This window comes from Malurus melanocephalus, unplaced genomic scaffold (assembly GCF_030028575.1).
Source record: "Malurus melanocephalus ecotype Western Australia unplaced genomic scaffold, MMel_1.1 scaffold_1, whole genome shotgun sequence".
In the NCBI taxonomy this organism is placed as follows: Eukaryota; Metazoa; Chordata; class Aves; order Passeriformes; family Maluridae; genus Malurus; species Malurus melanocephalus.
The window spans coordinates 6,518,748-6,535,525 of NW_026623233.1; the positions used below are offsets into that span (position 1 = coordinate 6,518,748).

Below are 16,778 nucleotides of genomic sequence, written 5' to 3' on the forward strand. Positions count from 1 at the left end.
TGGATGCTAGATGTTCCACCTATGCCAMGCAGATAGGCTCCCTCTATGGCCAAGGATGGTGGTTTTGTGCCTATCTCAAAGCCTGGCTTTGGTCAGCCCCTTCAACATTTAAAAAGGCACCTGTATCTTTCTAATGACTTCTTACAGAAGACAGATCCTTATTTGAGGAGGAGTCTTCTGGTAGGCTCCTGAAGTGCAAATGAGAGGATTACAGACTGGAGCAARCCTCTCAGTTCTGCATGAAAACTGGCTAGATGAAACCATGTACCTAGAAAATATAGAAATCTAAACCAGGAACACGCAGCCTTTGGACACACTGGAAACACCTGAGCTGCAATCTGCAACACAGAAGACATCAAGCAGCTTCACTCAGGACACAGAGATGAAGGTCCCTTAAGATTCTGACGTCCTGTGCTTAACCTATAGCCTTTGCCTTTTAATTAGTCAGGTCCATCAGAAAAAAAACCAAAAAAACCAGGACCCCGCACAGCTGAATTTCAGAAAACCTATTAAGAAAAACATACATAAATGGCCTCCTCTGGAATATCCTCCCTCATCTTGCAAATAATCCCACCCCCTCTGTGCTAAACAATCCTACCAAAGCATTTCCACAGCAAACACAAACTGCTTGTTTACAAGGAGGGAAAAAAACAAGCAACCAAGCAACCTGAGGCATGAATAAAAGATACAGCAATTCTGAGTGTCTTTCAACTTTGATGCCTCAGCCTCTCCAACCATCATATAAAGGAAAAAAGAAATTCAGATTCAATCTATGTTTGAGAGGAGAGACCACAGATACACCTTCCTATAGACCAGGAATAAGTCTTGGACAAAATCATCTAATTATGTCCATAAAAGACATATAAAGTAAACCCAGCATGAGCAGGCTGTTAATAACTGATTTCTCTGTATCAAAGCTTTCCAAATGACAGTACAAAATAGTCTGTGGACTGTATTTCCTTATACAGCTTATTCTTCAAGTCYTTATTTCCAGCAGCTATTTTTAGCTAAAGTACATTGAAATATTAATTGAAGCAATTAATTATTACTATTCCAGAAAGATATTATGTGGTCACAAATGGCCAAAAAAAAGGATTTAAGACAATCCATGAGAAAGAAGACAAATGGTTCTGGGCTTCCCTATTAATATCTTATCACTGCTATGAAAAATCTTGGAAACCTCTGTCAAAAGTTTCCACATTCCAGAAACAGAGAAGTTGAAGAATAGTGTCACCATATAAACCAAGAAAAACACACCTACTAGGAAAAAACCTCCAGTAGCATGTGATTCAATGAAGAAACAGAACTTCAAACTTAAAAGACAGATGGTAAGGCTGTTCATTCCAACCATTACAGTCATAGCCACTGTATATAATATCCTGTACAAACATGGGTACCACTTATTTTCAACKTTTTTTCCCAAACTAAATAATGGAATTTACACAAGTTCCTCCTGTTYCTGAATTAACTTACAATTACCAAATATTATTTTTAGGATGGTGCTTTTCTTAACTGATGAGACAACAGGCTTTCATGCATCAAACAACACTAATTCTTACCTGGAGTAAGAGAATAATGTGTATCTGATGCAAATAATAATGAATTTTGAGACATACTAAAATGTTTATAGAATATTTATAGAATCAAAATTAAGATCTTACTCAGGTACACACACACACAAACACAGCTATACTAATGAATGAGATAAAGCCACTTCACAGCCCACTAAAACACAGGGCTTACATGGTAAAAAAAATAAAAAAAAAAAAATAAAGAAGAAGATTGGAAATAAATCTGACATACAGATTCAATAARTGACTTATTTATCCTTTGTTTTGACATCTTCAGCAGAATTTAACAGAACTTTGTCTTCAGAGCAGAATGAAGAAGTGTCAGCTGCTCAGTAATCCAATAGAAAATGAACTGGAAAATCACTCAAGAAGACAGGCAAAAAATGAGTGCCTGAAAAAGAGGTTAAGACACCCAACTARAGAATCGATGGACACACTTAATTCCACCAGGGGTGGAGAGTTTAAAGTTGTCTCCTATGCATCACTTCTCAGAAGAGCTCACTATTTCCTATAAACATGTTCTAAAGTCCRAGCACCTTTTCTTTTTTATTATTTAAGACCCTTCATTCTGACTCTCCTATGCCTTATTAAGGAAGCAAGCATAAGTTRCACTAAATCACTACTACTTTTCAGCAAAGGAGAGTACACTACTTCAGCAAAGTAAGTGGAATATCAGCCCAAGTCCACACTACACAAAATATCACAGAAATAACTCCCACTATTTTTTTTTTTTCGAACAGTATGGTTGAAATGTTGTCTCCTTGTAAAAGTGACAACAGCCAATCTATGAGAACACTGAAGATTGAAAACATCTATTGAGGGGTGAAAGGAATAGAAAATATTGCAGCATTTTCTCTTAATATGACAACACAGCATCCACATGGCCAGTCATGCTCGTGATGGATGAAGCAGACACGAGCGTTAAGGAATARTTTCAGACTCAGACAACTCTCTAAAAGACCCCTCACAATGACTCCATCAAACAGCAGCCTGGCATCCAAACATCCTACACAGCTCATTCACAGCACAGTCCAGCTCTCCCTGCATTCAGGCACACCAGTTCCACTGTGCTCACTCAAGCTGTAAGATCAAAGCTGTTGTTTCGACTTTCTCACACAGTCAAGYGTACATTTACTAAAATAAATGCCCATCAATTTATTTCCCGAGGGCTGAATCTGACTTCTACTAAAAATCAATAATATTTCACTACTATCAAGTTCTGTTTTTTGGTTTTTTTTTTTCCAATAACAGACACTATCTCATGTTACCACACCTTACAAACTTTTCCATTTACTGTCCCTTGAATATTCCCCCCGCAAAGCAGGGGGAAGAAGGCAGGACCTACAGAAGAAATCACTTCCAGTGCTGAAATACATAAGTGCATTTGTAACTAGAAATGATCCTATTGACTAACATTCAACATCCAAGTATCATAAATTTATTTATTTAGAGCCCACATATCTAGCATTTATTTTAAAATACACCAATTAAGGTTAAAGTTAAAAGCTTTTCTTTACTGAATTTTTATTTGGCACTTGAAAATTAAAACAGAACAGTATAATAAGTAACCTTTCCGTAAATATCCAAAAGAAGGCAATATTATCCTAGCACTCATTACAGCATGTTACTATCTTGCTGGTATTTGAGAGTTAACTGCTAGACTATTTGGATTATAAAAAAGTAAGTATTAACCGCTTTCAATTTGTGACAAATTCTTTCAAGTATTCTGTGCATCAGGGTCATACATATATGTATGTCTGTGTGTGTGTGTTTATTCCTAATGGYCCTCCACATAGTTAGTTTTCTATAACTATTGTTAAAGTCATGAGTAATAATTCTGTTAACTTCAACATTCAGAAAATTAAGTAACCTTCCACTGTTACACAAGACTGATTCAAACATAAATGTTTGAAGTTTTATGTTAGATTACAACTAATTAGCTGTAAATAATTTTATGACAAAGTAACAAAAGCTCACAAACAACTTTCATAGTAATTWCCAAGACAAATCTTTACCATTTTTGTACAAGATTGTTACAATCAAAGTGTAACCTCTCTTTTCGATATATTAAAGAGACAGTATTCTTATASTTCTATCTGATTCATTTCAGCAGAACCAATTGCTCAGGACTAAAAACTGTTGTAAAAGATGCAAGTCCACCCTCCTATAAACTTTATGAAATGTTTATGATGTAAGAATGATGTTACAACACAACTGAGTGCAACTGACTTTTCAGACAACTTTACCTCCACCTTCCAGCTCCAAATCTCATCATTCCATCACAAGAAGTCTTTGTTAGGGACAAGTGAAAACTTTGGTTAGACACATCAACTGACTTTTGGTTTGCCTTTTAAAGCAAACTAGAAACTGCTCACTGGAGTTTTTGAAAAAAATCACTATCAGAGAAACTACTAAAAAGGCTACCTAAGAAACTCATGCCATAACTTCTCCCAAGCATGGGAAAGACCACAGTAGTTGAAGCAGTGAATTTGGCGATGTGTAAGTTTTGCATTAACTAGTGATGAGGTCAGTTCTACTCTTACTCTTTTAACTAATACTACAGTGTAACTTGACCAGTTATTGTTAAGTGTACAGCCTCAATCTTCTCACCAGTGAAGGCACACTGAACCAAAATCATTACTGCTTTCTTGTTCTTGAGCAACTATTTAACACCACTACCTTCTACATAAGAGTTAAGGCTAACCCTGCCSCAAAAGACTGTCATAGGTCTTGTTCAATCAATATTGTGATTTCTGATGAGAAAAAAAATTTAGATTCAAAGCAAAAGCAAAACAAACAAAAAACAAACAAACAACAACAAAAAATAAACAAACCACCCCAATTTTTTTTAAAGCCTTCATAATTCCAATTCCATACATTACCTTGACAATGCTAYTCAATTTAATGAGGTAGATATCATGACTGTCTTAAACGCTTTTTTAAAATAACACACTGCCTCAGAGGACACAATGTAAGAGACAAATTTAAACCAGTTTAGATCTTATTTCATTGACATGATTTCCCACTGTTGCTGGAATGATTTATTGATTTGTCTTTGACTGAAGAGAATCAAAGTCCTCTGCCTCAAGCTGCACTAACAGAGGTGCTCTTAGTCTGCTTTAAAGTATCTGTGAAACAGATTTGGAAATTGAAACTCAGTGGAACAATAAGTTTTATACCTTATATTCATCATCACAGCACATGTAAAACAAATTTTACTTTGTTTTACAAAGCATCGCTTGGAGAAAGCTTGGAAAATTCTCTAACATGCTCTACTGTTTCTAAGAAACTTCTGCTGTTTCTGRTTATCAGCAAGTTTGCTATTTTGGCATCACACTAAAGCCCCAGTGCCTCCATTTCTGACCCCTTCAAACAAAAACAAGCTGCTCAACAATGTCTAATCCGTGCGTCATGTAATCCTGCTTAATACCCTACAAACTCTGGGTAATATTTGGGTAGTTTTTAAATTTAGCAAAGAACATCCTGGCCTAGTTCAAAGATACCCTTGCCTTGGGTAGTGTCCCCTAGAAACATTGCCCACACTTGTTTCAAAGAAGAAAAGCAAGTGCACACATATGCAAAAGAAAAATTAACAAAAACAAGAGATTGTGGTGTAATGTCACAACATAAACATGTAAAATTACAAATCAAATTACTGAAATAGGAATGCATTATGCAAACAACACCAAACACACCATTCAAACAATTAAGAGACATTCTGGCTTCGCAACAGTGCTTATGGCCCCATCTACCAGCACGAGTGCATCTGACTCCCTGCTGGCAGCGAGGGCAGACTGCGCTGCAGAGGACAGCGGCACAGCCAGTGGAACCACGCAAGCCTTCCTGCCATCAGCACTGAGCTATTAATACACACCAGCTTCACTGCCAGAGAAACASAAAATCCCTTCTTTGAGACACTGTTTGCTTTTTGAAGCATTGTTATATTACAAGTGGCTCACACTGCAAACACTACCAAAGAGGTCTAAACCAAGGCCCATTATAATTTTTCAGCACGCTGACCCGACTGTCCTACCTAAGAACTCTCAGACCCTCACTGAAGGACAAATATGTTCCTATTTTGTTTAGGCTGTCAGGCAGACAGTCTCCAATCATTAGCTTCTTGTCAACAGCRATACTGGGGTAGATTACTACTGTGTAGTGCATGTAATGGCAGGTGCATGGCCCTGGGGCTGCCATCTGCCAGGAAGGAAGTGTTCTCCTCTAGGATGCTGAAGAGATTGACAAATAATGTAAACAAAGCACTGAATCATTCCTAATCTATGCAATAAAGCTATTGCATTACTCTTCTGCACAGTAGATGTTACCATCAGAGGTGGGGGCTTAGGTTTGTGGCTTGGGTTGTTTTTTCCTTAACTATTTTTGTGATTGATTTACCAAGATAAAAAAATACACTCTGAAAAAACTTTTATTTAACTGAGATGGGCAATTGTGGATTTGAAAACAAAAAACCTTCTAGCATCAAAGATGTTTCTTTTGAAAGTATCTCCCCACTGTTCACCTCTAACAAGCCTTTTTCCAGAGGGTATTTGCCCTGCACTGCAAGCAAGTACTTCATTTTTTAAAATTACTGGTTTTGATACTCCTATCCACAATTTGGGGTTATCATCGCTGATAAAAAAAAAATAGAGAATGTTCTGAAATATTTTTTAAAGTAAAAACAGTAACAGAACTCCAAGTAAATCAATTTCTAAAGGATTTCTCATTATCCAATTGAAAATCTTCCCTAAACAGTCCTAGTTCAGYAGCCAATTTGTCACCTGAGCTACCAAGCAATAGCACAGCTCCATGGAAATAAGCAGGCACTTACCTATTCTTCAGGAAAGTTACTCATTACTGTTTAACTGGCAACACAGAGATGACAAACTGCTGCTGTCTTTGAGAGAGCCTCAAATGTTACTAGATGTGTTAGCCCCTTAACACTCCACAAGTGTTACACAAGGTGTGCTTTTAGGTGACCCTCTGTAAAGAAGTAAGCAATCTAGGAATTGATTTTTCTGTGGTTTGCATCAGGCTTGTAATGCCTCAGTCTTAACAGCTTGTGTTAACTACAAACACAGCCCTGCAACTGAGGGATTCGTTCTACCTGTACTGGTTTGGAAACTGCAAATACAATCTAAACCAGTAATCCTGGTTTCCTCCCAAACTGACCGAGATGCAAGGGAAAATGCATGCTACTTTGTAACTTTATAAAAGACAATGGGACAAGTCACCTTTGCTGGTTCTGTTTACTGCTGCTGGCTCCCCAGAGCCCTGGCAGACTGACTAATCCAAGAAGCCCACATGCTGGATAGCTAAAGGCAGTTGACACAAGCACAAGTGTAAAAGAAAACCCCAAACAACAACAAAAACAAACAAACAAACAAGTTTTCMTTTGAAAACTCAGCTGCAGGAGAGCCAGCTTTTTCAACAACCAGCAGCAAGGGCACTATTGAGCTGAACTTGGCTTTTCAAAGCTGCCACTCCTGACCCCCTACACATAWACGCACAAAACTTTAAAAATAACTACATGCCAGACAACAGACACACAAAGAAAACATATGTGAACTTTGAAGGTCACTACAACACCATCTACTAAAGACTCAAGAAATAATACTGATTTCCATGCACCCACAGCTCACTTCTAAGCAAACACTGTAATAATCTACAAAAAACCTAGAGAGTTGTGAAACTCTCATAACTACACATCCTAATTTATCAAATCAGTCAACATATTCACTGTAAACTGCTATTACACATAGCGCATCAACTTAATACTGAAATCTCCACAGAATTTGCTATATCATGTCTAACACAATGAACACAGACACAAAGAAAAAAACATATGGACAACCAGTACAAAAAGTAGATTTCAACATATTCAGAAGAAAAAAGCCACAGATATAGCCTTTTTTTAGAAGTTTATTTCTTTAAACAGAAACATACTAATGGTGCTCTTAGAGAAAAACTGATATAGTCAGAAAATACCTGTAACTATACAGCATGTAACTATGCTGCCATTTAACTTCAGAACAGGGAGAGAAGTTAGATCACATACAGTAACTGGCTAACTTTTTCAGTGCATGCTTGCTGTGTTTCAGCTTAGAAACCACTTTGGCATTCCAGTGTAATTAATGCTATTTAAAGATAAATCAAGTGTAAAGAAACCCATGTTAGTCTCTCGTTTAAAAAAAAAAAAAAAAAACAACCCCACCATATGAAACATATCTTAATACTCTTTCTGTTCAAACACTCCTTTATTCTTTTTACTTACAAACGAACGTTAGTCTCTGTAGCTATCTTGAAAGAAATCAAGTAATCAGAAGCAATCATCAACCTAAGCATTTCCTCTGCCTTAAGCAATGACTGTACTGGTTCATTTTAGAACAAACCCACCATTCAACTTGGTCTACAACAATTTATCTTAAATTACTCAAAGTAAYTATGACATTCTTTCTATGAGCAGTACAGATAAACATAATTTAAAGTATAAAGCAAAAAAAATGTCTAATAGATGTCAAGATAGTCTATCTGCTTGCAACAAGCTGACACCCATATAATCAACWTTACTTAAAATATCAAAGGCTTCATTTAACCCCAGATAAATTCAGTTYACATTTTGTGTTTCACGAGTAGCACTGCTAGGCTCAGATCTAACCATTTTGGTCACCCATAAAGTGCCATCTGGAAAGAYAGTAGGTGAATTCCAAGGTGTTTAAAAGAAAGACTTAGAAGTAAAAATTTGAGGTTAAGTTAAAAACTCAAGCACAGAAGTTGTTAAAAGCAGCTCAGTTCTTTCTGTATGTTTGATGTTCTTACAGAACTTAATCGTWAGAGAAACTACTACACTGCATTTATTCAAAAAACATTTGAAAAGATGCATTGATTTCTAACCCAGCACATTTTAATACTTTTAAGAAGCCATTTTAAAATGAGCATTAATGTTTTTTTAAGAGACAAACAAACTCCATGTCACTTGAAGAACCAAAACTTTTTGGCAGCTGGCACATGGAGAGGAGGTAAAAGAACAACTTAATAATATAATTCATTGAACAAAGCAAACTCAAAGAAAAAGGAAACAAAGTTTATGTCTTCAATATCTAAAACACCATTAGAAAGACAGAAGAAGAGATTTCTTAAGATAGGCTTTTTATTGTCTAGTTGCAATCATAAAACCCTCACAAAACTAAAAGCTGATTGACAAGGTGAGTGCAGGGGGATGATCATTATTTTCAAAAATCACCTTATTACCATCTTAAGTAGATGCATTATAGATGATGACTTCTTCAAACAAATCAAGGCAAAAGAAACTAACACAGGAAGWAAAGAACCCTCAAGATTTTTACATTATTACACACAGTAACTGTTAAATTTTAGAAAACTAGACCAACTAGTAGARACATTTACAAGTTAAAACTACAGAGCACTCTGTGAATGGAAAGCAAAGATTACCCACTCAAGTCTGGTGACATCTCCATAAATAATAAAATTCATACACAGGTCATATGTTTATAAGCAAAAAAAGCAGTCATAATTTTAGAGCAAAGGCTAATTATTAGCAAGTAACAAGGTTAACCCACCAATAACAGTATTATTTTATTTACAGATCAGATGAAGGCAATTGTTTCTCCAGTTCCTAAATATTTGCACATTTTCAGAACACAGAAAAACTAAATGAAGCAGTAATTTCAAGCAACCTGTTAACTGTTTTGACAGCAGTTGAGGATGCACTCCTTGCTCTTGCCATCACAGGATAATATGGACAGAGATTTCCAAAAGCACAGCACTCCCTACAGCAGAGGCAAGTTACTGACTGCAGAAAAACACACCACATGTGAAAGCCAGCCACCTTTAAATGATACAAATAATTTCCCTTAAAACACTTATCCACATGAAAATACAGCTACTGCTACAGACCTGAAGGAGTAACTCAAACTGTTTTTTTACACGTATTTTGCACAAATCAAAATCTTTAAGGAAGAACTTAATATATGTTTTTTTAACATGCATTTTGTACAAATCAAAGTAGTATTTAACTGCAAAGGTTATTACAAGGAGTTTGCCTGTAACAGTCTCCTGTTCTAAATATTCAATAGAAGTGGATTCTTCATAATTTTAAAATTACTAGGAACCACTCTTGTTTTCTGAAGTAAAACTTCTCACTTTTCTAATGTAGTTAAAAACAAAGTACKAAAAAAGTGCAAACTAAACAAACAATGCTGATTATATATGCTCTCTATTTTCCAAATAATTAATTTTTACTGAATTAGGTTTTTTCAAATGTACATGATTTACTACTGTCAAAATAATCTTTCCTATGTGCAAAATACAGTTTTCTTTAAACAGAACACATTTCTCAGTAAAACAATAAATTCTTAGTAGTCTCCCAAATCACAATGTTTGAAACTCAAAATACATTAGCAAAATGCTGGGTGACCTTTTTAAGCAGGGGCAGAAGTCCTTCCATAAACAAACATCAGTGTAAAATCCCAATGAAAACCAAAAAGGAAACTAGGAAATTACAGAAGTTTATACTTTGGCTAAACTTACACCAACAAAGTCCTTCGTGATGTATATCTCCTTCCCCATGCTGTTACTTTCCCAGTTTGGCTGCCACAAGGGCAATTAACCTGATGCCCTGTTTTTGGTACCCAACCCACTGGCTGAGGATGCTGGCGGTGTGAGGTTCTTCCTTACTACCTTGACCTGACTCTGGTTCCATCCATCCATCCCTGCATCCCGTACCTCTGAGTGCACCCTACAGGCTGGCACCCTTGTCAGGGAAGCGAGGTGCTGGAGTTGACAGCCCACCTCCTACAGATAGGGTCAATCCCAACGAGCCTCCCCGCACCACTCCTCCATGTGATCTGCGTTTAGAAGCTTACGGGAAAGAGGAAAAACAAACACACATGCAGATTAAATATTAAAATAAGGCAAGCCTATAACCGTCCTTGGACAAACACACGCGGCAGCAGCACTGAGCCCTGTCCGCTGTAAGCCCGTAGCACATTAACACGGCTGCGTTCAGCGCATTATCCTTTTGTTTACCGGATGGGAAGGACGGCGGTCGTTTCCCTCTCCTTATCTGACCGCCCGCCGCTCCCATTCCCGCGTGCCGCCTGCTGCCGGCCGCGCTCCCGCGCCGGGTTTTCCCGGTAACCGGCGCCCGCCCCCACCCGCTTTAGGGTCAGCAGTTTGGGGAATGCTGTGGAAAGAGCTCTTTCCCAACACCGGGCTTCACTGGCAACTGGGGCTGGAGGTGGCTCAAGACATGCTCCTGGTTTCTGTGAAAAATCCGTTTGCAAAGCAAAGGGGCGTGATCGTCTGCCGGCGCCCGAGACCACCATCCTAGGCCGGGCAAGGAGAGCGGGGGCTGCAGCATCCGCACCGGGCTCGGGGAAGCCACAAGGATCCTRAAAGCGATCCCAGCAAAACTAAAAGCAAGACACAAATAAGGCTCTGCCCTCAACCCTTCCAGTCATTCAGAATAAGCCTTCATCTTTTCAAACTCTGACACTGCATTCAACAATCCTCTCGTCTTAATTAGGTTCAAAGCTTGCTCTGCAAACGGTGGATCTTTCATCTTTTCCATCTTCCTGTACTTCCTATCAAAAGAGAAAATATTTTCTTCTTCAAAATCAACTAGCTACTAAAGAAACACAAGMAAAGAAAACTGTAAGTAGTTCTCAGAAGCTGCTGCTGCTCACTTGTTATCGATGCCTCTATCAGCACAGTGAATAGAGAACCAATACTATTCCCCTCCAAGCAACTACTTTTTCATGGTTTGTCATTTCACCTGCTAGACCCATAAACACATATTACAGCTATATATGCATAAGGGTTTGAACTACCATGTCTTGCATAAATTCAAGAGCCAAGAGAATCCTTAGAGTGTCTCATTATTTTCCTCATCTCACCTTTCCTCTCTGACACACTGGCTGCTCTGTGCCCTCCTCAACCAGCCCCCAGTTGTGTACAAACCCTCACTCACTGAGAGGAGGTGGATTACTGTTTTGTCGAAGAAAGGATGGTATTTGTTTCTTTTTTTTTTTCCCCCAGCATGACCAGCACCTAATTAAAGGAACAGCTACACACCAAAAATCTAAATTATCTCTCACTGTAAGTTTCACATTTCTTCAGTTTGATACCCAGCATTTGCAATCCGTGAGCCATCAGCTGAACACTGTCACACACTACCCCAAGTTGAGCCCTTAAGTGATGCAACACACAACAGCTCGAGCATATAGTGACTGATGGAAAGAATTACCTTTCTTTTAATTCATATTCCATGCTCATAATGGTTTACTGTTAAACTTCTGCAAGAGACAAGGTATTTTAAAACCATGATAATAAATTTATCCTTCTCATTTTTRTATTATAAACCTACTCAGCTAGAGAGGCAAAGATTGTTTTTGTAATCTCTCCTCAGTCGAACAATCCTGTTTTTAACTCAATCATTTTACGTTTTTAAATAGTACTTAGAAATTACATTAACAAACTATTTTGGTCACATTTTCCAAACGATTTCCAAAATCTTACATAAGAAAACTCTGAATACTGCCCATAACTGTGTAAACAGCAGCTTCTAGTGGGGTACCCAGAARTGTATACTCTTAATAACAGCACAGTAGTATTGAAACACTAAGAAATATTACAAAATTAAACATTTTTCTTCAGAGCCACCAAGTTCCTCCAAGACTGCTTATTACAGGATGCTAAAAAGGGATAAAAATGATCTTTAAGGAAGTGAAGAGGGACAGTGCTCTGTCACAAAACCCTGTGATGGTAAACACAAAGCATAAACACACATAGCAGGCACTGTCAGATGAAGCTACTCACCTTTCACAGCACTTGCTTCTTTSAGGTTGTGAGACAGAAAGTCTATACTGGCATAGGCGTTCATCTCTACTCCATTGATGCCCCCGTTCAGGAGGTGCCTGGCTTTCAACCTGGATTTGTCACAGTTTGCCAGGGACCCGTCCACCACATCAATGGCAATGTAGTTGAGGCCGTTCTGGAAGCCAGCCGAGGTCTCCCGGCACATGGGACTGCTACCCTGCTCCTCCTCCAGGCCTTCGCTTTTCCTGAGGGACACGTTCTCCACCGAGGCCGAGTTGTGTCGTTTAGGGTTGTGTGCGAAGGAGGGGGACACTGGGGTCACAGTGGTGGTGGAGGAGAAAGTTTCTGAGCTGTGCCTCCTCCGCCCCTGGGGATCTGCCCGGATGACTTTGGCCCCCCGGTTTGGGTCTGGAGGAGGGCTGGAGAGAATGAAAGCCTCCACCCCAGAGAGGGTGAGCCTCTTCACCCCAGATGTGGGGCTGGTGACCCGGGCACTTTCTGGTTTCTGAAYGATGGGTTGAGGTGGGGTAGTGGCCATGCCAAAGGTCATCTCGGTGTAATCACCACCATCCGATGGGCTGGATGAACAAGCCACCCCCACAGCCGCCTTCAGATAGCGCCCGTTGGGCTGGCTGGTGCTGGAGGAAGAACTTGGAGAGAGAGCTTCCAAGGAGCCCACCGAGACCGTGCCCGACTGGGAGGGCGACTGTGACCCGAAGTCAATGTTCATGTAGTCAGAGAGAGGGGAGCGCCTCTGCCCTGTGCCTGAGCCCAGGGAGGAGGCCGGGCTGTCAGCAGGCAGCGAGGGGGGAGAATAGACGGCAGCATCCCCGAAGTCAATGTTGATGTATTCACCAGGGCTCTTGGGCTCAGGCGGCAGAGGGTGCTCGTTCATGCTGGGCAGCATCGTCCGCAAGGTCTCCAAGGAGAGGCGGCTGGGCCGGGCCACCCGCTGGCAGCGCTGGCTCAGGAAGCTCTCGGTCCGGCTGTGCCGCAGGGGCGAAGGCACCGTGTGGCTGGAGGGGGCAAAGGTGCCTGCAGACAACTGGCCCACTCCACACACCGCCTCCTCTGGGATCATCCTCCCCGGGGAGTTCATGAAGACATACTGGTCGCTGTCCTTTGCCAAGCCCTGGCTCTTGTAGGAGCGGGGTAAGGAGCTGTATGAATAGCAGCTGGGCTTTGGGGGCTCATTGGACCCATGCCCTGAAGGGGCGAAAAAGAAGTCTGGGGGGGTGAGGGAGGGAGCTTGGGACCCGTTCTGGGGGTCCCGAGGRGACATATTGATATAGTCACCGTTACTCAGCCTTCCATCTGAGCTCTCCACAGACAGCTTGGAGCCGCACCACATCCGCATGTACCCGCTRTCGTCAGGGGAGCTCTCCCCAGGCGAGCTGGTCTTGTAGCTGCTCCCGTTCCCCGGGGACCCGCTACCCACCCCTGCCCGAGGCTGCAGGATCTGCTTGGGGGCAGACACGCTGGTGGGGCTCATGGGCATGTAATCATCGCTGCCCCGGCTTCCCTGCCCTAAGGCGACGGCCACACCGGGGGTCATTGGCATGTAGCCGTCATCATCTCCCCCTCCTCCACCCCCTGCCGGCGGGCCCAGATTGGTGCTRCTGCTGCCGGAGCTGCGGTGAGAACCGATCTCGATGTCCCCGTAGTCCTCGGGGTAGGGGGTGTAGGTCACTTTGGGGGAAGCCCCGGCTTGGCAGGAGGGGAAGAGGCGGCCGGCGCTGCCGGAGAAAGTGGCACGCATCAGCGTGTACTCGTCGAGGGAGGCGGAGGAGACCTGCGGCGCGGCGGGTCGCTGCCGGCACGGCGTGGTCAAGGAGTAGGTCCGCTTCCGATGGCACCTGTCGCCGGCAGCGTCGGGGCAGGGCCGGTAGCAGAGGCGGCCGCTCGGTGGCCGCTCCATCGCCATGTAGCCGTAGAGGTCGGTGCCGCCCCCCGGGTCCCGCACTGGGGGGGTCTCGGCCACCGACTCGGGGGTGTTGCTGCGGTTGCTGGCAGTGGAGGAGGAGGAGAAGGGCCGGAGGTCGCCACCCGGGCTGGAGCCGTACTCGTCGAAGGACATAAAGCCGGCGTCGCTGGGGGAGCCGGACACGGAGGCGCTGCCGCTGGACGGGCGCTGCGGGTGATGGGGGTGGGCAGGCTCGGAGCCGAGGCCGCTACTGGAGGAAAGGCTGATGGGGCTGGTGGCGGAGGGGGGCGAGTGGGAGGCGGGCATGGACATGGAACGGCTGCTCTGCAGCCCGCCGCCGCCGGCCAGCACCGGGAGCAGCTTCCCCGCCTGCCGCCCGCCGCCGCCGCTGAGCGTGTGCGAGCGGCTCAAGGGGGTCCGCACGGGGCCCGGGCTCATGGGGCTGCCGGCCGCAGAGCCCACCCGGCAGCCGTCGCCCTCGCTGGCCGTTCTCACCCGGCACGGCGTGCACTTGGTGCCGGCGCCGGCGGCGAGGCTGTCGGTGCGGGAACGGCGGAGGAGGCCGGTCTGGCTGGGAGGCAGGTTGACCAGATGGTGGTGCCTGCGACCGGGCACGGTGATGGGGTGGGTGGCGGAGACGCCGCTGCCGCCGAGCCCGCCGGCCCCCCCGGAGGACGAGGAGGAGGAGGACTGGCTCTTGCTGCGRGGCCGGAACTCGGACAGCTCCTTCAGCGCCTTCATGGCCTCCAGGATGGTCTCGTGGATGTTCTGGGCCACCACCGAGTCGTCCGCCTGCATCCAGAGCTCGCCGGGGCCGGTGGCGGCCGAGCGCCCCACCTCGATGAAGAAGAAGCTGTCGGAGTGGCCGCAGCGGCGGATGTTCATCAGCTGCAGCGTGACCGAGGGCAACTCGCAGTTGAGGCGCACAAACCCAATGGTGCGGGCCGAGAGGCACAGCCGGTGGACGCCGGTGAGGTTTTTACTCTGCCCCAAGCCCTTGGGCTTCAGCGTCACCTGCCAGACCTCTCGGTAGGCAGCRGTGGCCGGAGCGATCAGCCCGTAGTTAAGGTCTTCGCCGGCGGCGGCCAGGGAAGCGGCGGCGGCGCCGCAGGAGGCGGAGAAGGGGGAGGCGAGGTGGCGGTGKGGGGACCCCTGGCAGGCCGCCTTGCCCTCGTTGAGCAGATCGGTAAGAGCTCTGTACCAGCCCTCCTGCTCCTGCTCGTTCTCGGCCGCCACAGCGAAGTACTCGTCCTTGGTGTAGAGGGCGATGAGGTACTTGTGCTTGGCGTCAGCCCGCTTGTTGATGTTGAGGCAGGAGTCCAGGGCAATCACCCGCTTGGGCGCCCCGGACTTGTTCCTCCATTTCTTCTCGCTCTCGTAGTACTCCAACCGGGCGCCCCCCGCCTCCTCCCCGCCGCCGCCCGGGCCGCGCAGCACGAAGAAGCGCTTGTGGCCGTGCTTCTGCTTGCGCAGGTACCCGCACTTCCTCACGCCCTGGTTGTTGTTGTTGTTGTTGTTCAGGTTGGGGCCGGGCGGGGAGCTCAGCGGGGGGAGCAGCCCCAGCACAGCGGGGCTCGCCATCCCCAGCCCCGCGGCAGGAGCGCCGCCCGGCTCCTCTCGCTGCTGTCGCCGACGATGAGCGGATCCGGGGCCCGAGCGCCGCGGCGAGAAAAAGGAAAAAAAATAATAAGGAAGGATGGAGGGAAGCGGCTAAAAGAAAGTTATTCCTTCGCAGAAGAGCACGGCTGCTCGGAGCCGCAGCGGGATCCTCCGCTGTCACCTCTAGGCAGCGGGTGCTGCCGGCGGCCGCTCGGCGTCCTCCCCTGCTGGAATACCGGCGACGCCGCTAAGGCTCCCCGACCGCCGCTGGTGCTGCCGGCGCCGGCGGGAGTTTCGCCGTAAGTAACACATCGCGCACCGAGTGCCCCAACTAAAGAGCAAAACAACACGTGACCGCCGCCTCACCGAGGCGCTCACACACCGAGACGGGGCGGGGCGCCGCCGCCGCCGGCACCGCCCCGCATTGGCCGCCGGGCCGCGCGAAGGACGGCCGCGGCCCTCAATGGGCGGCGGGGCGGGCTCTCGGCGGCGAGGCGGCGCGACGCCGTTGGACGGCGGGAGCCTCGCCCCCCACCCCCTTCCCGCCCCTCCGCGTTCCCGCCCACAGCCTCCGGCCCCCCTCGGGCTTAGCGGAACCCGCCCCTGCCGCCGCTGCCCACCGCGCACGCAGCTCAGAAGGTGCGGGGGACACGGGCACGGCGGGGAGTGCCCGCACATCCGGCGGGCCCCGGTGCCGCGGTTCGCCGTCTCTCGGGACGCRGCGGGGCGCCGAGGCCATGTCAGGTGCTGCGGACCCGCCGGGCGGAGCTTCCGGGCGAGCGTGAGCGGCGGGCGCCCCCCGCGCGCCCCCGCACACACGCGCGTGTGCGTCAGCCGTGCCCGCACAG

The 16,778-nt window shown here is 45.6% G+C and overlaps 1 protein-coding gene across 3 annotated transcripts in view; it reads right to left on the reverse strand.

The window, feature by feature from the left end:
- Positions 1-16,296, reverse strand: part of IRS2 (insulin receptor substrate 2) — a 28,276-nt gene extending 11,980 nt beyond the window's left edge. Inside the window, exons 1-2 of one of the 3 annotated variants that reach the window (XM_057390032.1) lie at positions 12,408-16,296; positions 7,473-11,173 (exon numbers count right to left, since the gene is read on the reverse strand). In XM_057390032.1, coding sequence (XP_057246015.1) covers positions 11,148-11,173; positions 12,408-15,912 — 3,531 coding nt within the window. In that variant the 5' untranslated portion in view covers positions 15,913-16,296 and the 3' untranslated portion in view covers positions 7,473-11,147. The other 2 variants (XM_057390041.1, XM_057390049.1) reach the window with 2 other exon arrangements.
- Between the last annotated feature and the right edge of the window lie 482 nt (positions 16,297-16,778).